We start from the raw sequence: 23,580 nt of genomic DNA, 5'->3' as shown, positions 1-23,580 counted from the left end.
TCACTTGGTGGGAAGATAGGACAGACTTGATTTGTTTATACATCAAGAGCATGCAAGTTAATACCCTAAACGATAATCCAATTTCAAAATATGCTTGACTATAAAAGGACTTACATGGCTTTATTAGGTGCTCTGCTGTCCTGGTCTTATTTTCCTTGGGCTGATTCCATTCCTTGATCACCTCTGCTGATGAAAGTGAAGTTGACTAGGTGTTGAGGAAGTTTAAAAAAGGTTAAAACTGATAATTCACAAAATGAACAATCCATCATCAGATAATTAAGCGTTTGTTATAAAACAATTTATTACAGAACTATAGAGTAGTTCCTTAAGTTGGAGGGAATCCTCTAAAACTGAGTTTTAACTTCATTTTCTTCCAGAATCACTGTGCCCTATCCTTCCTTTACCTTACTTCATTCAACAGTAATATAGATACTAACTGGTCAACTTACATTTTTGTGAAGTTAACCTGAAACATCGACATTGGAACTATTTTCAAAAACAAAAGTACTGATTGCCAGAACATGCTTTTAGGATTTCATTATGATGTATCGTCAGGGTAAGGATAGTTCAAAACGGCTTCTGGAAGAAGTAAATGAAGAGCTTGTTGCCCACACCCTGTACTGCCATCAAAGAAACCATTCCTGAAGATTTCTTTCATTGTTTCATATTTGCTACTGATAGCAGTTAGTATGAGAGAGCCGATGCATCTGTACAAAGGATTTTAGTGGACACGTGTATATTCTTTATCATTTATAAACTAATCCAATGGCATAGACTGTAAGAACATTGTTTATAGTGGCATTTTTCAAACTTCTTGGTCCTAGGAGCCTTTTATACTCTTAAAAGTTATTGAGGCACTAAAGAGCTCTTGCTTATGTGGGTCTGTTGATATTTGCAATGTGAGCTATTAAAACAGAAATTTTTAAAACATTTATCAATTCATTTTTTAAAACCTATTTTTTAAGAGTGTATTTATTCATGAGAGACACAGAGAGAGAGAGAGGCAGAGACATAGGCAGAGGGAGAAGGAAGCTCCCCACAGGGAGCCTGATGCGGGACTCCATCGCAGGAACCCAGGACCATGCCCTGAGCTAAAAGCAGATGCTCAGCCACTGAGCCACCCAGGCACCCCTAAAACCTATTATATACTAACATAAATAGCATATTTTTAATGAAAAACAATCAGTTTTCTAACAAAATATAGTGAGAAGAGTATCATTGGTTTACATTTTTGCAAATTTGGTTTAATAGAAGAGAGCTAGATTCTCATATTTGTATTTATATTCAATCTGCTATGATATATTGTTGTTTTAACTGAAGTATATGTAAAATGTATGAAGAAAATATGATAGTTTTGACTTTCCAGACTCTCTGAAAGGATAAGTATTATGCCCTTAAAACTCCAGAGGTACATTTTCCTGAATCTGATAGATGTTTAAAATGATGAGTTGTTTTGGGATCCCTGGGTGGCGCAGCGGTTTAGCGCCTGCCTTTGGCCCAGGGCGCGATCCTGGAGACTCAGGATCAAATCCCACGTCAGGCTCCAGTGCATGGAGCCTGCTTCTCCCTCTGCCTATGTCTCTGCCTCTCTCTCTCTCTCTCTCTGTGTGACTATCATAAATAAATAAAAATTAAAAAAAAAATGATGAGTTGTTTTCTTAGTTACAGTAATGTTCTTCTCGGGAGATGACTTAGGTCATTATCTTTGCTTCTCTTTCTTCAGGTGATCTGGTGATTCTTGATGATGCTCCCACTGCCAGCTGGCTGCAGGGCCGAAGCTGCTGGGGTGCCCGCGGCTTCTTCCCATCCTCATGTGTGCGGGAGCTCTGCCTCTCCTCGCAGAGCCGGCGGTGGCACTCCCAGAGCGCCCTGCTCCAAATTCCAGAATACTCAATGGGACAAGCCCGGGCACTGATGGGGCTTTCAGCCCAGTTGGATGAGGAGCTGGACTTCAGAGAAGGGGATGTGATTACCATCATTGGAGTTCCTGAACCAGGCTGGTTTGAAGGGGAATTAGAGGGCCGAAGAGGCATTTTTCCAGAAGGGTTTGTAGAGCTTTTGGGGCCCCTTAGAACTGTGGATGAGTTGGTAAGTTCTGGAAATCACAATGACTGCATTATTAATGGTGAAGAAGAGACCCCTACAGGAGAAGAGGAGAGGGGGCCAGAGGAGGATGAGGAGCAGCCGGGGACCTATGGAATTGCCCTCTACAGATTCCAGGCCCTGGAGCCGAATGAGTTGGATTTTGAGGTAGGTGATAAAATCCGAATTCTGGGGACACTGGAAGATGGCTGGCTAGAAGGATCACTGAAGGGCAGGACAGGCATCTTTCCTTACCGATTTGTGAAGCTGTTTTCTAAAACAAGAGCAGAGGAGACCATGGACCTGCCAAAGGAAAGCAGCCCTACTGAAATCCCTGACACTTCCTTAGATTGTCGAGAGAACCCCTTAGTGGTGGAGGGAAGGCACAAATCTCCTGAATATAAAGCAGAGAAGTCCAACTGTGTCATTTCTGAAACATCTGCTTCTCCCCTGGAGCATCTGACTTCTGAGTGTGAAGTACACAAAAGCTCTCATCAGGATGAGGGCACCTCACGGGGGCCCCCAAGAAGCCCAGGCTGGGGCCATGAACAGCCTCTTGCCAGACACTCTCCTGCAGAGGATCCTTCAGAGACAATCAACGGGGTTTCCTCCCAATCTCAGGTACCTTTTCGTCCCAGATGGCAGCAAAACCAGTATTATTCTACAACAGGAAGGGGCCACCTAAGCACAGAGCAGTACTCTGACCCTCTTCCCTTAGAAGCCAAAGCGAAAGACTACTCCAGCCGGCCTCCCAGAGGAATGTACTCTCCACCAAAAACCTTTCAGAAGCCCGTGCCATCTCCTCACGGTAGCTCTTGTCCTTTGGCCCCTAGGGTGGTCAGACCTAGCCTGCTGAGCTCTCAGCTCCAGAGCATGGTTAGAGGTGCTAAAAAGTACCACACACCCAAAGAAAATGCCTCCAGCTTTTGTTCTGCATCAGAGAGATCAGAAGTGAAGGCCGGTCTACAAGACAGGGCGTTTACAGCAGACTTGATAGCACTGGGGCAGGGAGGAGGCCACACTGACCTGGATTCTAAGTTGACACAACAGTTGGTAGAGTTTGAAAAGAGCCTGTCAGGACCCGGTGCAGAACCAGAGGCAATCTTGCGCCACTTTTCAATCATGAACTTTAACTCTGAGAAGGACATTGTCCGAGGTTCCTCAAAGTCAATCACCCCACAGGAGCTGCCTGAGAGGAGAAGAGCCCTCAGGCCCCCACCACCGCGTCCCAGTACTCCAGCATCCACCTCCCCCCATGTGCTTCTTGACCAGAACCTGAAGCCGGAACCACCCTTGGCAATGCGACCCTCTCGCCCAGCTCCCCTGCCTCCCTCGGCACAGCACAGGGTGACTGCAGTCACCCCCGGGCTCTTGACCCCCGGGCTCTTCACCCATGAGAGCTGTGAGTCCCCAGAGAAGGAGGGCCCTGAGAACCTGGACCAGACTTTGGACCAGACTTCCCAGTGTCCACTCGTATTGGTGAGGATTCAGGAAATGGAACAAGACTTGGATATGTGTAGCCCAGCTCCAGAAGAGCCAAACTTAACACTGGAGGAGAAGCAGGATGAATCTCTAAGGGCTGAGACCCCTGAGGATCTTGAGTTCTATGAGAGCAACATTGAAAGTTTGAATATGGAACTCCAGCAACTCAGAGGTAAGTGACGACGAAGTACGAGGTACACATTCCTTGACATCCACAAGTCCACATAACAGCCTCCCCATGTTTTTCAGGGAGATGTTACCATCTTTGATTGACAAAGAATGAGTTGCTTTTTCATTACCTAATTTCTTACTCTGTCTCCCAATTCGACTGCTCTGTTTTGATATATCTTACAACTGTAGCCTCCTGACTTCACTTGCTGCTCAGATGGAGCAGCTGAGACCTCTGACATTTATACCTCCTGTGGTGCTAAGGCCTCCGTAGCAGTCCTATATGTGGGAGGTCCTGAATATAATGACCTTCTTTAACCAGGCTCTAATAAGGATTAAAGACTTCTAGGCTAAGATTCATGAAAAAACTCCATCTTATAACTTTGTGGTTTAAGGATTAGGTTTCAATAGTAACTGTAAGAGTTAACAATTATTAACTTGTTCATAATATGGACTTGTTACCATTTGCTTGCACAAATAATCCACAGCCACCCTAAATGTCTTGGGATAATGCATACAGCTGCTTGATAAATGAGGAAGATAAGATTTGTAGAGAGTGAGTAGCTTACCAAGGGAGCTGGGAGCTCCTGTTTTTACTATAGTTTTCTGCTTTCCATCTTGTGTGTTCAAAAATTTTCTGTCCCTTACCTGAGGGGTGACTCACCAGCCTCAGGGGACTCCATTCACGTTCACCAGATTCACATGAGAAATGATTTCTAGAGGAGGAAGAGGCAGAAAGCAAGGCAACATCAGCAGTCTAGGGCCCAAGGACGACATGGCCGTGTCACTTTAGGGCAGGTATGCCAGAGAGCTCTGAGCCCATGTGTCATCAGGGCAGAAAACACTACAGACTAATCTGTGGACATAGGGCCTACAGGATACTAATGGATAAAGGCGGGAGAATGGTGGGCCAGGTACACGGACTCCCTTCCCTCTACTTCAGACTGCTGAACGTGACTGAGAAAATAAGTTCCGAGGAGAAAGAATATTATGGGAAGGCCAGAAATTGAGTCATTTTCTGGAAGATGGAAAGCAGATGGTACTACAGAGAGGAGACTTCTATCTGAATATGCTCAGGAGAGGACTGCTCTACAAGGGAGCACAGGTCTGAGGGAGACCTGTGGCAGACTCAGAGGTGGGGCAGTAGGAGGGGGTCCTGGAGCAAATTTGGTGTGATGAGTTGGGGAAGAGCTAGGCCACTGAGCCCTCAGGTCACTGTGCTGATTGGGGGCGGGGATAGGGAGGTGGGGGCAGCAGCAATTACCCTCCAGGTGAAGCATGAGGAGGAGCGCTGGGGCAGGTCCTCAAAAGGTGAACATGTAGGGGTGCCTGGCCAGCTCAGCTCAGTTGGTAGAGCATGCAACTCTTGGTCTTGGGGTGGTGAGCTTGAGCCCCATGTTAGGGATAGATTTTACTTAAGAAAAGGAATAGGGGGGCAGCCTGGGTGGCTCAGCCGTTTAACACCACCTTCAACCCAGGGCCTGATCCTGGAGACCCGGGATCGAGTCCCATGTCGGGCTCCCTGCATGGAGCCTGCTTCTCTCTCTGCCTGTGTCTCTGCCTCTCTCTCTCTGTGTGTCTCTCTCATGAATAAATAAATAAAATCTTTAAAAATAAATAGAAAGAAAGAAAGAAAAGAAAAGAGAAAGAGAGAAAGAAAGAAAGAAAGAGAAAGAAAGAAAGAAAGAAAGAAAGAAAGAAAGAAAGAAAGAAAGAAAGAAAGAAAGAAAGAAAGAAAAAGAAAGAAGGAAGGAAAGAAAGAAAAGGATAGGGACGCCTGGTTGACTCAGGGGTTGAGCATCTGCCTTCCACCTGGAGCGTGATCTTGGGTTCCTGGAATCAAGTCCCGCATCGGGCTCCCTGCAGCGAGCCTGCTTGTTCTTCTGCCTCTGTCTCTGCTTCTCATGAATAGATAAATAAAATCTTAAAAAAAGAGAGAAAGAAAGGTAGGTGGCATTAAAAAAAATGATCATTTAATATGAGTACCTGAAGTCCTGGGGGATTGCCAGATACTTGATGATTTCAGTGTGTCTGAAAAGGAATTCTAAGGGGATCTCAGCTCAGTGCTACATCCCCAAAGCCATAGCAAGTTCCAGGATCTTTCATTGATTTCCGTACTTGTAATATTTGAGATATACTGGTAAACTATTCTTGTATGAGATATATAGGTGGCAGAACTAAAGTGTTTCAAATTCTAGGTAGTGGGAATTTCTCAATAATGATGCTTTTTAGAGGTGTCTGGCTGGCTTACAGTTGGTAAGGCATGTGACTCTTGATCTTGGGGTAATGAGTTCGAGCCCTGTATTAGGTTCCTCGCTCAGTGTGGAGTCTGCTTGAGATTCTCTCTGCCTCTCCACTTGTGCTCTCTCTCTCTCTCTCTCTAAAATAAATAAATCTTTAAAACATTTCTACTTATTATATATTTAGATATATATTTATAATATAACTTATTTATTATAGAAAAGTTGCAAAAAATTAAAGTTCTCATATATCCTTCACTCAGCTTCCCCTTACCTTAACATCCTACATAATTATAGAATATTTGTCAAAATCCAAAATAAACATGACAGTAGACACTTGAAAATTTTAGAAGGGACCATTAACATAAAATAAAAGCTAAATAAAAATAATTTCAAACCTTTAAAATAATATCACAAATAATTAGTATTGAAAAATTATTCTTTTTTTTTTTTAAAGATTTTATTTATTTATTCATGAGACACAGAGAGAGAGGAGGTTGAGGCAGAGACACAGGCAGAGGGAGAAGCAGGCTCCATGCAGGAAACCCAACATGGGACTTGATCCCCGGACTCCAGGATCACGCCCTGGGCGGAAGGCAGTGCTAAACCGCTGAGCTACCCGGGCTGCCCGAAAAATTACTCTTAAAACAAGATTTTAAATACCCAAACTTTAGCTGCCCTGATAGTACTAATCTTTGTTTTGCTAATAGTCTAGGCATAGGAGAAGTTTCCATCTTGGATTGATGTTGGTTGAAATAAGAATATATCTAAAAGTATCTTTAGATGGGGCCATTAAGGTGCACGTAGCTTCATGTAAGCTCATTTTCTTTTTTAACAATGAAAATATTTTGTGTTCTTGTTCTGATTTTGACCCCGCCATTGAAATCAATATTGTTTTTGCTAATTCAAAATTTAGATAATAAATTTTTGACAGTATTCACATCTTAAAAATGTTTTATCGAGGTATAATTGATGTGCACCTGAAACTTATGTAATGTATGACATAATGATTCAATATTAATCATATTTTCTCTATAATCTTCTGTTACAATATTTTTAAAGAATTATAATCTATAGCAAATATTAAACCCTGGAGAACACTGGGCAAACACTTTTGGGTAGTATTCAAATAATGGAACATTATTCACCACTATGTGCAAGATTTAACACTACACAGAATCATTTGTCAGAATTGCCAATTTAAGGACTTATTTTATTTCTAAAACTTGGGTATTTCTTGAGCAGCACTTCAGAAGATTTGTATAAAATGTTCTGTACAAATAAGCTCATTAATATTTATTTTATTTGCCAGAGTGACTCACTGTTAGCAGCACACAGGGCCACGAACACAAACACTTATAAACACACTCACAGCATAGCAACAGCTACAAGCAAAACTAACTGATTAGATCCTGATCACTTCTCTCCAGTGTACTCTTATCCTGGTCAACCTTAACCTTTTACTCTGTGTCAGTATTTCCTGTTCTTGCTTTGACTTGACGTCGGTGAATACCTTTAAACCAGTAATGTGTCTACATTTATTACCAGGCTTTATTCTCACAGGAGAATTATAGTATTTTCTCTTGTTTTCCACATTTCTTGACTGATTTTTCTTAGGATCCAGAAAGGCATATAAATTTCCTAAGAAATGCTGAGAAGGAATTCCCACATGGAAGCACTACTCAGTCTCAGTTCAGTTACCTGAGACTAATTTCAAGGCTTAAAATTCTGTGGACAACCAGGATATTGGAACCCCAACTGTAATTTTGTAAGAGGGCTGGTCTATTTATGACTCACTCTCAGGAGTCCTTTGGAATCTTAGCTTTTTAAGATTCTTTAAAAAGAATCTTTTTAGACTTCTCTAAAAGGTCTCTTTTTAGACTTCTCACCTCGGATACGGTCTGGGCTTTGAGTTTTTGACCACTTCTCCCCAAAGGATCATTGAAACATAAGTTCTGTTTTGGGGGACTGGCAAAATGTCTTAGGGCAGTACCATTTCTGTGGTTTTTTACCTGTCTGGATTCCAGTTTTCCTTTGGTTTTGGCCAGTGCACTACCAACTTCTCAGTGTATTGATAGTTTTAAGATTTTTAAAATATTTTCTCTGACTTTTTTTTTTTAAAGATTATGTTTATTTATTCATGAGAGACACACAGAGAGAGGCAGAGACATAGACAGAGGGAGAAACAGGCTCCACACAGGGAGTCCGATGCTTCAATTAGTAGAAATAACAAAGGCCCAATAATTTTAGATAAGCCAGTATTTGGCCCTGAGAATTGGGGTTTTAAATTTGAAATTAGCACATAGAGTCAGGGTAGGATAGTAGGAGACGTCTCTGATCATAGCATACTGGGCAATGAAATGCCGAGACGTCTCTGATCATAGCATACTGGGCAATGAAATGCCATCTTGCAGGCTGCAGGATGGTATTCAGTTCAGCCACTCATTCACCCAGCAAATGTTTGTTGAGCTTTTGCTTTGTGCCAGACGCTGTGCTAAGGACAGAGTAAAACACAGGTGTGAGAAAAAAACAAAAAACAAAAAACAAAACGCAGGTGTGCTCCCCTCCCTCAAAGAGCTTCTAGTCAAATAAGCTGCTGGTTAATAAGTTAAGGTCCATGTCTAAACACAGTACCTTCAAATCTGATAAAGAGGTTGACTTCTGGAGCAGTGGAAACATTTAAGGTTAATCCACAGACTTTCAGATTACCTGGTATATGCTACATTCATTCATTTATTTATATTTTATTTAAACTCAGGTTAGTTAACATATATAGTAAAATTGGTTTCAGATATAGAATTTAGTGGTTTATCGCTGACCTACAAACAGTGCTCATCACAAGTGAGCTCCTTAATCCCCATCACCCATTCAGCCCATCACCCACCCACCTCCTTTCATCAACTCTCACTTTGTTTTCTGTAGTTAAGAGTCTCTTAGGGTTTGCTTCCCTCTCTCTCTTTTTCCCCTTTCCCATATGTTCATCTGTTTTGTTTCGTAAATTCCACATGTGAATGAAATCATATGGTATTTGTCTTTCTCTGACTTACTTCACTTAGCATAATGCCCTCTAGCTCCATCCACGTTGTTGCAAATGATAAGATTTCATTCTATTCCATTGTGTGTGTGTGTGTATTAACAGTATGTGTCACTTTTTAGAACCCCTAGGACTATACCCTGTAGCCCTGAGAGAATTTTACTTTAGCATTTGATAGTTCTGTTCTGTCTCTAGGAGAGGCTCACATGCCTCAGAATGACAAGTACATTCATTTCTTTACTCAGTAAATATTTCTTGGGCACATACCACGAGGCAGGCACTGACTATCCATTGATTAATAAAAATGACACAGTCACAGTATCATTCATATTTGTGTATCTCTGAAACTCTAGTGGAGGTCAGAGTGATACTGACCTCTGTATTTAACCACACTGTGTCTTGCTGTCTGTGAATCATAGCTGTAGTTATTCCGGTGTGGCCTAGGACCCCACAGTTCTGAATCAGTGCAGTGGATGGTAAAGTGTAGAGTCAGCCTCTTCCACATCAGGAACCTTGCTCCTCAGCTTTTCTTTCCTTTAAGGTAATGTCAGAAGGAATATTGACCAGAGATTCTCAGGATAATTTTAAAAGACTGTTACAAATCAAATCAGAATGTGCTTTTTAGGAACAGAACATTTTTGGCAAGATATTGAGTGAGATCTGAGGCCCACTACAGAGAGCCATTCAATTAACAAGTTGGAAAATTACTGATATGGAACCAATAACATCTTTATACTGAAATGATATATAATACTCTAGACAGATGTTTTAAAATTTGAAAGTTATGGAAGCAATTTGTTATTTTGAAGATTCCTTGGAATGCCTTGGGTATTAAAAATTCATTCTCAAACTAGTAAAAAATAATAGAGTTAAATAGCCAAAACATTTTGTGGTCTTTCAAGACATAAAAGTTTATGTGAAAGAAATAATAATCTTTCTTTCTGGTTCTTCAGTACATAAGAAAAAAGAAAGTATCCTTGTGACATCTGGTTCAGGGTGTTGGCTCAGTAAAAATGAGCTCAGTACTTGTAATGGATTTTGGTATAAAACGGCAACCAGAGTCAGAAGGCATTAATAATCTATGTTAATTCAGGATGGAAACTAGCTTTTCCTTTTAGGATAGGTGTTTCAACACATGTCAAGAAATGTAGCTTGAAATGGTTAACTTAGAATTAACTTGTGAATCACTAATCTTAACTTTGTAGTATGACTTTGTGAACATTTTTTCACCCTTAGCTCCGGGCAGAGGGCTTGAGAGGCTGGAATAGATCCAGGGATTTTAAGTATCGGTGTCAGATTTCACTGAGGCTTTGCTGGACCCTGTAAAAAGACCTGTCTCCCTCTAGCTTGGAACTTCTAACCAGTGAGCACTCCTGCCACCATCCCACTGCCTGAGTGCCCCATCTCCTACCCTTCACTTTAGCAAATGTAGCAAGACCCCAAAGACAAAAAACTCTATGGCAGTCATTTATTCAAGAACTATTGAGCTCCTGCCATATTTCAGGCAGTGTTCTGGAGTTACAGCAGTGATCTCTGCCCTCATGGTGAGAGACAAACAATAGTTAAGTAGAAATATGAGCATGTGTTAGAATGTAAAAGAAGCTATGGAATCAGGGAAGACCTCACTTGAAAAGCGACATTTGAGCAAAGATCTGAATGATTGTAGGGAGCCAGCAAAGCCAATTTTCGGGAGGGGGAATTGTCACCAGCAGATGGAACAGCTGGGGCAAGAGTGCTTGTAGTGGTTGAGGAATAGCAAGGAGGTCAGTTCAGCTAGAGTGAAGGTGTGGGTTTTATAGTTCGTTGTTAGGAATAAGACGAGAAGCCACAGAAAGATTTTGAACAGGTGAGCGGTAAGATCTGACTTACAACGTTACAGAGTCACTCTGGCTGCAGACAGACACAAGGGCAGGAGCACAGGGACTAGTTAGACTACTGCAATGATGCAAGCAAGAGGCCACGCAGCCTGGACCAGAATGGTAGACTGGAGATGATGCAGAGCGTGCAGTACTAGGTAGATTTTGAGTTTGAGCCCATAGGACTTGCTGGTGGATTGGGTGTGAGGTATAAGAAAACAAGAAGTTAAGGATACCACGAGGTGGAGCAACTGGAAGGACTGGAGTTGCCAGTAATTTCTCAATTAATAGTGAAGACTGCAGGAGATGCTGGCTGCTGGGGGAGGTGGGATGGGGTGGAAATCAGGAGCTCAGGTTTGGTCATGTTGACAAGCCCATGAGACATCCAGTAGAAAGTGTTGATTAGGCAGTTTGATATACAGCCCGGAGTTTAGGGGAGAGTTTAGGGCTGGGGACATATATTAGGGACAACTAAATTTGGCAGCACACAGACATTATTTAGAGCCACAGCATTTAATGAGATTACTTAAAAAAAATTTTTTAAAGGAAGTATAGGTAGAGAAAGAGGCGGCCCAGGCATTGACCCTTGCCATGAGCTGAAGGAACTGGAAAGGTAAGTGGTGACCGTAACTTTTTTTTTTTTTTTTTTTTTTAGATTTTATTTATTTATACATGAGAGACACAGAGAGGCAAAGACATAGGCAGAGGGAGAAGCAGGCTCTTTGGATCACGACCTGAGCAAAAGGCAGATGCTCAAACACTGAGCCACCCAGGTGCCCCTACCAGTGACCATAATTATAATTAATTGAGCACTTACTACCTGCTAAACAATGTGCTGGGTCTTTGGTTTGTTTGTTTGTTTGTTTTTTAAGATTTTATTTATTTATTCATGAGAGACACAGAGAGAGGCAGAAACATAGGCAAAGGGAGAAACAGGCTTCATGCAGAGAACCCGATGCGGGACTTGATCCCAGGACGCCAGGATCACACTCTGAGCCAAAGGCAGATGTTCAACCACTGAGCCACCCAGGTGTCCCCGTACTGGGTCTTTCAACACGTTTCTAATCCTCCACATTGTCCACATTTGACAGATGAGAAAGCTGAGGTTTGGCCCAGAGTGTCACAGTTGGTCAGTGGTGGGGCTGGGATTCAAATTCAAGTCAGTGTCATGGTCTAGTCTTTTGAGCTCTGTCGCTATGCCATACCACGAGGTCCGTGTGTCTCAACTTAAGGAAGGAGTGGTTGATCTCTGAGAGCTGGTGGTAGGAAGCTGCCCTTGAAAAACTAAAAAATACCAGTACTTATGGAGGAGGGATCCCAAATGACCCTTGCCAACTTCCAAAATAAATTATGCCAGGCATAACATTTTTTAGTAACCTCATCTGTTGAAGACTGTAAGAGTATATATGTATGTGTTGCTACACTTTGGAAAAATAGTTAACCTTCCCTCACAGATATACCTCTGACTGCTAGCTTATCAGTTACACAAGTTTCCAAAATGCTCACCTGTTCATGCTAGCAACTTCCCCAAGCTGCTCTCCATTCCAGTTTCTCTATTTGGACCCTCACCTAACTCATAACCTATTAAGTTCATCACCAGGTTTAAATTCTGAGACATCTTAAATGCTTCTTATAGCCCTATCCCATTGAGAGCATTCACATTCTTCAGAGCATATCAGATTGTTCCAAACACCTCTAATTTTCCTACATTCCTGTCTTTATTGCCTTTTACAGTGCTCCTTGACTCCAGCTTCTGCTTTTCCTTCTCCCAATTGTCTCTCTTCATTGGGGCTTCCTCTCTTCCTCTGAACGTGACTGAGAAAATAAGTTCCGAGGAGAAAGTATTATGGTAAGGCCAGAAATTGAGTCCCTTTCTGGAAGATGGAAAGCAGATGGTACTACAGAGAGGAGACTTCTATCTGAATATGCTCAGGAGAGGACTGCTCTACAAGGGAGCACAGGTCTGAGGGAGACCTGTGGCAGACTCAGAGGTGGGGCAGTAGGAGGGGGTCCTGGAGCAAATTTGGTGTGATGAGTTGGGGAAGAGCTAGGCCACTGAGCCCCCAGGTCACTGTGCTGATTGGGGGCGAGGGTGGGGAGGTGCGGGCAGCAGTGATTGATTACCCTCCAGGTGAAGTATGAGGAGGAGCGCTGGGGCAGGTCCTCAAAGGGTGAACATGTAGGGGCGCCTGGCCAGCTCAGCTCAGTTGGTAGAGCATGCAACTCTTGGTCTTGGGGTGGTGAGCTTGAGCCCCATGTTAGGGGTAGAGTTTTCTTAAGAAAAGGAATAGGGATGCCTGGGTCACTCAGGGGTTGAGCATCTGCCTTCCACCCGGAGCATGATCTTGGGTTCCTGGGATCGAGTCCCATGTCGGGCTCCCTGCAGCGAGCCTGCTTGTCCTTCTGCCTCTGTCTCTGCCTCTGTCTCTCTGTCTCTCATGAATAAATAAATAAAATCTTGAAAAAAAGAAAGAAGAAAAGAAAGATGGCATTAAAAAAAAAAAAAAGATCATTTAATAGGAGTACCCGAAGTCCTGGGGGACTGCCAGATATTGATGATTTCAGAGTGTCTGAAAAGGAATTCTAAGGGGATCTTGGTTCAGTGCTACATCCCCAAAGCCATAGCAAGTTCCAGGATCTTTCATTGATTTCCATACTTGTAAGATTTGAGATATACTGGTAAACTATTCTTGTATGAGATATACAGGTGGCAGAACAAAAATGTTTCAAATTCTAGGTAGTGGGAATTTCTCAATAATGATACTTTTTATAATTAATCATGTTCCACAGCAATGTCATGTCTTCTGTGCTTAAGATGAAAACATGACAAAACAGGCTTAGAGAGCCTCAGTAATTTCCCCAATTATGCAACTGGTGAGTGGCAAAGTTCAGATTCACACCCAGGGCTCGCAGAGCTGCACTCTTAACCTCTAAGCTATCCTGCCCTCTATCTGGCTGGCATCTAGCACATGCCCAATAAATGCTGCAAGCATTTGCTCATCAAACATGTCTGTACCTGCTGGGTACCCCATGTGCAGAGCTGTGTTGAAGACTGGGACATAAATTAGACATGGTTCTTCCCTGCAAGGAGCATTCAGTGTACTAAGTGGAGATAAACAAGTATAATAAAGTAACATGGGGGGATCCCTGGGTGGCGCAGCGGTTTGGCGCCTGCCTTTGGCCCAGGGCGTGATCCTGGAGACCCGGGATCGAATCCCACATCGGGCTCCTGGTGCATGGAGCCTGCTTCTCCCTCTGCCTGTGTCTCTGCCTCTCTCTCTCTCTCTCTCTCTCTCTGTGACTATCATAAATAAATAAAAATTTAAACAAAAAAAAAATAAAGTAACATGGGTGAGATGAGAGAGAGATTTGCTTGGGGCTCTGGAAAATAATAAGAACCATAGGAATCAGAGAATGTCACTGCGGTACCAGTGACATTGAAAGCATCGGGCACCTGACCAGAGGGATGGTCTGCACAGTTAGAGATATCCACAAAAGTGTAGGGAGGCACATGTTCTTGCTGGTTCTTTTCCTGTCTCATCCCTCTTCCTTTACCTTTCCTGCACCTTCTCCCTTTATGTCTCCTTTCAAATTTTGCTGCCCGGCTTCCCTTCCAGCATTGTGTCCTACAGCATATCTGCCTACTGGGAGTAGAGAGGGGATACGGATGGTCACTACAGCTGATTGCCCACCCTCTGGTGATAAACAGAAAATGTGGGGGGTGGTGGGGGGGAAGTGCTACTTTAGGGCTTTGTGAAAAGCCACTGGGATGTTACTGTTGTGTTCCATGACAGGGAGAGCCACAGACAGGGATACCCTTTGAAGGGTTGAATTTTGCCAGTAATACCAGGATTGAGAAAAGTAGAAAAGTTGTCTTCCTCTTTCCCTCAGGCCACACGTCTTTGTACAGAGATTTATCACATGAAAAAAGCTCCCGGTTCTCAGCTTCTGATTAGTTCTAGGTCATAGCAATAAGGAGGTGAAGCTGAGGCAGTTGCATCTTTATGCGAACAATGTCTTTAACCCCCTGAAGACAATAGGATTTAGGAAGGGTGGAGTGGAATGGGGTGGGAGTGAGGAATCTCCACTATAACCCACTATGCACTCTCTTATTCAAAGATCAATTCTTTTAGCTTCACCTAACCTCTTCCAGTGGGTCATTTTATAACCAGTATCCTTCATACCTGTAATTTATCCTCTTTTATCTCTTCTCTCTGTTGATGTACTAGGTGTGTTTCTTATTTATCCTGCTAGCTTTATCAAAGATATGAAGTTGCTGAAGGGAACTTTGTTTTCTATAACATGTTGTTAGGGGAAGCTTAACCTTTACTTTCTACATTTAAAAGTGTGCCCAGTTTATTTTATGTGCCAGTCTAGGCACATACTGTGGTTGAGTGGCTGGGGACAAGCCTGTGGCCATAGAGGGTGGAGGGACACGTGGGCAGGGGACTGGAAGACATAGAGGGAATGGCGGGGGGCGGTGGGGGGTGACAGTGTGAGAACATACTTGCCTCAGAAGTAGCCTGCTTCTGACTTAGGCCGTGATAGAGTTTCTTTGTTTGTATGCTTAGTTTGAGAGAAATTAAAGTGTTACTACATTTTTGAGGTACCCTCTGTTATTGTGTCACAAAGTCAAACACAACCGAGTTTGGGTTGTGGCCCTACCTTGTACCAGCTTATGTGACCAAGTTATTCAAACTCCAAGACTCCTTTTTTTTTTTTTTTTTTTTTTTTAATTTATTTATGATAGTCACACGGGGGGGAGAGAGAGAGAGAGAGGCAGAGACACAGGCAGAGGGAGAAGCAGGCTCCATGCACCGGGAGCCCGACGTGGGATTCGATCCCAGGCCTCCAGGATCACGCTCTGGGCCAAAGGCAGGCGCCAAACCGCTGCGCCACCCAGGGATCCCTCCAAGACTCTTTATCTGCAGTAAAGTAAGGATAATACTGAAGATTTAAAAAAAAAAAAAAAAAGGTATCAACTTGCTAGCCCTCATCATGATCATATCACATCTTCGCACTGAAAACCCAGAAGCTGCCAGGGCAGCTGCTGCTTCAGCTGTGCATTTGGAAAGTGAGAGGGCACAGAACAAACAGAAACCTTTGTGTGAAAATCAGAAGATTTGACAATCCAGAGGTTGATTTGATAACTATTAGTAGAGAATCCAGGGCAGCCTGGGTGGCTCAGCAGTTTAGCGCTGCCTTCAGCCTACAGGTGATCCTGGAGACCTGGGATCAAGTCCCAGTGTTGGGCTCCCTGCATGGAGCCTGCTTCTCCCTCTGCCTGTGTCTCTGTCTCTCTTTCTCTCTGTGTCTCTCATGAATAAATAAATAAATTAAATAAAAAATAAATTTAAAAAAGAGAATCCAAAAGCACATTAGGTAGTTGAAGAAAGGAAAAAGAAAACAGATCCCTTGGGATTTGCCCAATCTACCCCTCCAGCCTTATCTCCTATTACTTTTTCTACTCATTCTATCTTTCAAACTGTTCCCCATTTCCTACTTTTCCATATCTAGAAAGTCTGTAGAGATTCTGCTTATGCTTTGAAAGCACTGTTCAAATGCCACCACTTCCATGAAACCTCCAGTTGCTCTGCCAGGGACTCTGCTTTGTTGTCATTGCCATTTGTGTTTGTTATAGAACTTGTCACATTTGATTTTTCTTTATAGTGGGTTTATTAAAAAAATTTTTTTAATTTATTTATTCATGAGAGATACAGAGAAAGTGAGGCAGAGACATAGGCAGAGAGAGAAGCAGGTTTCCTGCAAGGAGCCCGATGTGGGACTCAATCCCTGGACCCCAGGATCACACACTGAGCTGATGAAGGCAGGCAGACACTCAACCACTGAGCCACCCAGGTGTCCCTCCTTTATAGTGTTGCTCCTGCATTGCAGGAGGCAGAGACAAACTTGTCCACTTTTTTCTCTCTTCCACAATACCTCACCTATAATAGGTGCCCATCTAATGTTTGCTGATTCAAGTAGGTATCTTTATATGCACCTGATTTCTAACCTTATTCCCCAGTTCCTAAATATGCTGGATGAAAGAGAGATTTAGGAAATGGTCTTCATGCTTCTCTGGCATGGCAAGTATCAAGGAAAGTGTGAAAGCATACATAACTACATTCTTCTAGGGGACAGTTTTAAAATTACCCATACACTAGATCAGAGTAAAAAGGAAATCCTTTTTCTTCCTCCACTGGGATGTCCCCATGTGTCTGCCGGTGGGAGTTGAAACCATTTGTGGTTTGAGTGCACACCAGCTGGTAACCTGACTGCCATAGAATCAGACTCTCAGAGGGAGAGTTCTGGCTCTCACTGAGGGAAGGGAGTCCCACAGAGTTTCAGATGTTCCAACGATTAGAAAGCTGAACTTAGGGGATGGGGAATGTCCACACGTTTCATGTGTTGAGCTGCACACACGAAAACATTCTTTATACCGCTGGTGGTTCTTTATACCACTGGTTGATTACTGAAATATCTCAAGAGACAGATGAGTTCTACTACCTTAACCTGGGCTTTGAAAGGGGCTGGTCTTGCTCACTCTGCTTTTTGTACAAAACCTTTGGAACCGCAGAATACTTCTGCCTTCAGCACAGAAAGCAGCCAAGCCAGTTTGACCAGCTTGAGGGAAACCATGAACAGAGCTGCCAACTCCAATCACATGAACACTAGTTACTAATTATCCCCTGGCCTCTGTGGGGAAAGAGAGCAGCTCACTGATTGGATGCTGAGGTGGAAATAACTCCACATCTCTCTGCGCCCCAGCCAGAGGAGCAAGGAGAGCGTCTTGGGCACTTGGGGAGACATTTTCAGGAGGACGGACACCGCCTTAGGCTAAAGTGCACCTGTCCACATTTCAGCCCCACCCAGGCCCATGGAAGAAGGAAGTAAAACTCATGTCTTTAAGCACACAGAACATGTGTGAAACCTACAGAGTTAGAGAGGAAAGAGAAGCGGAGAAGAAAGGGCGCTGGGGCTCCAGCTGGGAGTATGAAGATTGCGGGAGTCTGCAGAAGAGGGACCTCACCATGCTGGATGGACTTTACCTAGAAGGCACCTTGGATTCCAGAGATTGGAGCTCGGGCCAGAGTCGGGGGCAGAATCGGCCCTACAGGAAAAGACATTGTGGCTACTGGGCTTTTGAGCAGAGTGAACCAAGCTACTCGGACCCTGAGGAAGCAGAAGAAAATGGAGAGGACTATATGGACTATGGAAGAGCGGCTCGAGGTTGTGATGGTTACAAGAACTCAGAAAACGTGGATTATTGGAATCCAAGCCCAGGGACTGAGGATAATCAGCACACAGGCAGCCCAGAAAGCCAGAGAGCTGGAAGGAATGGGGAAATGAAAGGCCACACAGAGGGTCGGGGTCTGCATTATGATCCTGAGGATTCTAAAGAAACTGGATGGTGCACTCACCACAGTGGTTTGGATGATTCTGTGGGGAATTGTGGTCAACCTGAAAAGTGGCACACGGACCACAGGAATTTTAATTATAACCTTGAGGATTGTAAAAAAGCTAATTTTCATTATAGAAACCGCAACAATTTATGTCAGGTTCCTGAGAATTACACTAATGGTCGGTTGGTGGACTTCCCAGATTTGAATGGTGTCAGTGAAGGTAAAGACTTTGTCAAATACTACGAAAGGGACAGAAAAGTTTGTCAAAATGATAAAATCTGTCCTAAAGCAAAGACTCTTCCCCTGGATCAGAGTGACTTTGTTGCAGAAAATAAAGGCTATGATACTCTATTTACAAACTATGAGTCTAAATTTCAGAATTACAGAGGAACAGATTCTGTTCATCACATGAAGAATTTGGAGGATAATGGCTTTGACCGAACAGGAATGATGGCACTTGGGAGCAGAGGGATCTTCTCGGATAGTTTGTGGGATCAGTGGACAGGAGGGGAGCCGGGAGAACATTGTTGTGGCATTCCCCAGGGCCCTTCAGTAGGGAAGAATACTTACCATTTAGGGGAAGAGAAAAAAGGAAATGGCCTGGAGACTTGGAAAAGGAATAGTCGTTTCCGCCGCACAGCACCCAGCAGCCTGAGACGCTCCGAATTTGTGCAAAACAGGAAGAAAACTCAAGGTATGAACTCAGCTAGCCTTTTAAGAAGGATAAAACATGAAAATAGTAAAAGGGGTGGTTATACCAGGTACTAGGAACACTCATGCACTGAACCTTAGAGATTTAATCCCTTTGGGAGGCACTTCACAGAGCAAGAACATATATAGTGCTATAAATATGCACTGTGGCCTCCAGAATAAGACCACGTTCTCATGGGAACTTTCTTTACCATTTTTGGTTTTGCCAGGTATCTCTAATCCCAAATATCTTTTCATTCTTACTGTAATATTTTTTGTTCGTTGTATGGGGATGGCTAGTTCATTATCAAGGCACCAAGACAAAGTTCATTTTCTCTCAATCCCTACACTTTAGACATTAGGGAAAAGATTTAACTTGTTTTGTATAGTGTTCATGTCTCTGACATTCAGGAATCTTAAGTAAATAATAAGCACTACAACTCTTCTGGAAACCAGAAGATTAGATTCTTCATGATGCTTTGTTCCTGTACATGATGCTTTGTATATTCAAATTACTTCATCTCATTTAGCCTTAACCAAGTTATCTGTAACATGAGTGTTAGTTGAGAATCTTTTATAATATAAAGATTATTTCTTTCTTGGCATTTTGTCTTCTCCAGTTCTCTGAATGAACTATGTTTATTGCATTTTATTTTGTTGTTGTTTTTTAGAATTACTGGACTTAATGTTAAACCTTTTTTTTTTTTTTTTTTTAATGTATATGCTCTTCTCCTGCCAAGCCAACTTTCTGGTTTGAACCAACTTGGGGGAGTGTAGCTAATGAAAAGAGGATAAAGGTTAGAGTCAGAAAATGTGAAATCCATCTCACACCTTCCTCCCAAGTAGAAAGTCTCAATCTTCAGAATAGGTTCCCTATTGGTGGGGGCATGACAAGTCCCTGATATGATCCCAGAACTGCCAGTGGTTTATCCTGTGGTTTTCCAACCCAGGCTTGACCAAACCAGAATTTCCAGGGCATTGTTTTGGATAAGTCAGGCTCTCCACTTGCATTGACAAAGATAAAAATGAAACCAAACGCAGCCTTATTAGGTGGGAGGCGGAGGTATTTAGCAGCTAGCCATTTTTCTTGTAGGGCATTTTTGCTCAGAGATGATAGGGATTGAATGACCTCTAAATTCCTTCTAGCTCAAAAACCACAGGGCACACAAGTGATTCTGATTCCTTATATTGGTTTTTGTATTGCTCCCCTTCCGTTTCCCTACACCTGTTCCTTAGACGAACTTTGTTTCCTGTCTTTAGTTCCTTATTGTATTAAGCTCCTAAGTGTAATCAAAGTGTGTTTACTCTGTCTTAACAAGAGTCAAGCCCTTCTCTCCGGAGTGGTGCAATTTGCCCTATGATCTCTCTAACACCAGCTCAGTCCCACCTTCTGTCATGTCCAGTTTTATAACTCTCTCTTTTTTTTAGCCAAGCACTTAAGTTTTGATGGTGTATTCACATTTAGCTCAATTGACACCCCTCTTTTGTACCTCTAGGATCCTCCTTGACCTGTAACCAAATCTTGGGCCACCTTAAAACCCTTTTGCTTTCTAACATTCTCTGCTGGCTCTCTTTGAGCACACGCACCACTGCCCATCCTGAATGTTGCAGTTACGTGTAATTACAGAAGGAAACAAGTGTCGGAGTCTGTGTTCTGCCCTGCATTCACATCTTAGCCCCATCATTTACTAATAGTGTAACTTTAGGTGAATTACCTAACCTCTTGGAGCTCTAGATTCCTTATTTATAAAATGAAGATAATAATACCTGTGTCAGTGAGACAGCATAAGTAAAACACCCAATACACGTCTGGAACGTAGTATAGGTGCTCATAAATTATGATTTATCTCCTGTTGGCCCACCTCCCTTCCCCCTTATCACTTGCTTCACCAGCCTGTCACTGCATGGTCCCCTTTCTCCTGAGATCCAGTCTGAGCCCCATCTTCGTCGAACATCAGCCCTCAGACCCCGTGTCTGCAGGTGTGATTGTCCTGCAGATTGATTGTGTGATTGTGATGAGGGAGCACCTCATCCTTCCCTCCTCTCTTCCCCCCACTCCCCAACTCTCTTTGAGAAATAGAGCTCTACTTAATGGCTGCTCCCAGCTTCTACCAGGATATGTCCTTTCCCTCACCTGCCTTATCTGTCATTTTCCTAGGGAGGCCTGTCTTAGATGTTGGTAGGGCAGGTCTGTTATGGTTTGCCCTTGGTCCAAGGGTATGGCCCCTTATCCTGGGAGGTGGGGAGCCTGGAGGCTCTTTTGAGGTTTCAGTTGAAAACCACAGTGTTTATTGAACCTCATAACTTGGAGCAACTCAAATTCTAGAAAGTGTCTTCTCAGCCCCAGACAGTTGTATCTGCCAGGCTCTTCTGCCTCCAGCTGTTACTGCTTTCTGCTGGTTTCCTGGAGTCTCATCACCTGAATGCATAGTTCAAGGATTTGAGGGGAATTTCTGCACAGGTTTTGGGCTGCTATCTCTGTGGCTCCCTTTTTTCCAGGATTTCTCTCAAAATATCTACACACTTCACAACCATAGATGTGAAGCCTTTGACTCTTCAGCCCAAGAAGATTGCCAGTTGTTGACTTTCCATTTTTGCTTAATTTCCCCCACATTCTGGATTGTGGGAGATTGACTTCAGGGGTTAAGAATTGAGTAAATAGGGCAGCAAGGGTGGCTCAGCGGTGGCGCCGCCTTGGGCCCAGGGCCTGATCCCGGAGACCCGGGATGGAGTCCCATGTCGGGGTCCCTGCATGGAACCTGCTTCTCCCTCTGCCTGTGTTTCTGCCTCTCTCTCTGTGTGTGTCTCTCATGAATAAGTAAATAAAATCTTTAAAAATAAATTTATGAAAAAAAAAGAATTGAGTAAATATGGATCTTACCTAGCCTGTTTCCCTTGAGTCCTATCCCCTCTAGCTTCGGCCTGCTTATGGTTGTTCTCCAATGCCTTCACATAGTTACTTTTAAAAATCCTTATCCAGATTTGCTAATAATTTATCAATACGGTGGTTGGTCCAATGTAAATTGCTCTCCAACTGCTAGACCAAAAGTCAGGCACGAAGATTTTACACTTGCTAATAACATATAAGCAGTTGTGATGGGGAAAGGACCTGGTGCTTCAGATTCCATGGTAACTGAGTTATGTGATATTAGGATATCTAAATGAAGAGCTCTTACAGAGAGAAATAGGACGCTGGGATTCAGGTGAGAGTCAAGGCTTGGAGGTTCAAGGTCAGAGGGCTGTGGATCCCCTATCACTATACAGCATAAGTTCAGTGTTTTATAGATTGGGTCTTCAGGTCTATTCAGTGGGTTACAACTAGCATTTTTTAAAATAAAAGTGAATAGAACTTCATAGCATAGCTGATGTGGTAGGAGTATGCATGTATAAAGTATGGGGGCCACAGAAAAGAAAAGGTTCGAAAAACACTTAAATCTGATCCATCGTTTTTTTTTTTTTTTTTTTAAGATTTTATTTATTCATGAGAGACACAAAGAGAGAGGCAGAGACACAGACACAGAGGTAGAGAGAGGCAGAGACACAAAAAGAGAGGCAGACACAGAGGGAAAAGCAGGCTCCTCGCAGGGAGTCCGATGTGGGACTCGATCCAGGTCTCCAGGATCACGCCCTGGACAGAAGGCAGACACTCAGCCGGCCGCTGAGCCACTCAGGTTGCCTGATCCACTGTTTTTGTAACCAGAGAGATGGAGCTCAGAGAAATTGAAACGTGTGTCTAAAACCAATCCTTGGATCAGGAGTTGAATCAAGGTCTCCTGATGCCCAGACCAGTGCTTTCATAAGAGCTGGAGTCAGAAGCACAACTATGAGTTTCTTCTACATAAATGAACTTAGAAAAGCAGAAAAGTGTTGTGTTGTGTTGTGTTAGGGATGTCAGAGGATGGGGGACCTCAGATGGAGGCGGACGTGGCTGTGTTACACACAGCAGAGGTATGGGAGGCTTGTGGACCAAGGAAAGACCTTGCATTTGGCGGCTGGGGTGAGGAAGAGGAGCAACCAAGCTACAGAGCGCATTATAAGGAGTTTAGGAGGGAAGTGGTGATGAAGATATAGAAGCAATTTTTTTTTCAAAGATTTAATTTATTTATTCATGAGAGACACACGGGGGGTGGGTGGGGCAGAGACACAGGCAGAGAGAGAAGTAGGCTCCATGCAGGGAACCCGACATGGGACTCGATCCTGGGTCTCTAGGATTGTGCCCTGGGCCAAAGGTGGTGCTAAACCACTGAGCCACCCGGGCTGCCCGATATAGAAGCAGTTGCTCGAAAGTTTGGGCAGTAAATGCAGTGGAACAACAGAATCCAGGAAAATCTTGTTTTGTTTTCTCCCAAGATGAGAAAAACCAGCATGGATGTGAAGGCACTTTTGCCAGTGTTACAGATAGCTCAGATTTTAGGACTCTGTTGGTCAAGGTTTCTTTTCATCGCAAGTATGTGAACATGATCTCTTTGTAGCAACAGACTGTATTCACACTATTGGAGTAAAATGTCTGCCAGTCATTCCAAGACGGTAGCTTTTCATCCTGGCTGATTTCATACACTGATTACAAGCCATGAGTGTGGCAGATGCCAAGAGGCCTCTGCCACTCTGGAGACAAGGGGCATGCC

At 43.3% G+C, this 23,580-nt stretch overlaps 1 protein-coding gene across 3 annotated transcripts in view; it reads left to right on the top strand.

Moving 5' to 3' along the window:
* Window positions 1-23,580, top strand: part of LOC112672186 (dynamin-binding protein) — a 210,683-nt gene that overhangs the window by 148,178 nt on the left and 38,925 nt on the right. For 2 of the 3 annotated variants that reach the window (XM_049103643.1, XM_025466879.3), the window contains one exon: window positions 17,817-18,959. In XM_049103643.1, coding sequence (XP_048959600.1) covers window positions 17,817-18,959 — 1,143 coding nt within the window. Of the gene's footprint in view, window positions 1-1,723; window positions 3,737-17,816; window positions 18,960-23,580 lie in introns of all 3 variants that reach the window. The other variant, XM_025466878.3, reaches the window with a different exon arrangement.

The sequence above is a fragment of the Canis lupus genome, chromosome 28, assembly GCF_003254725.2.
Source record: "Canis lupus dingo isolate Sandy chromosome 28, ASM325472v2, whole genome shotgun sequence".
Classification (NCBI taxonomy): Eukaryota; Metazoa; Chordata; class Mammalia; order Carnivora; family Canidae; genus Canis; species Canis lupus.
The sequence above is the reverse complement of the archived record's forward strand: the minus strand, read 5'-3'. Positions and strand labels throughout refer to the sequence as shown.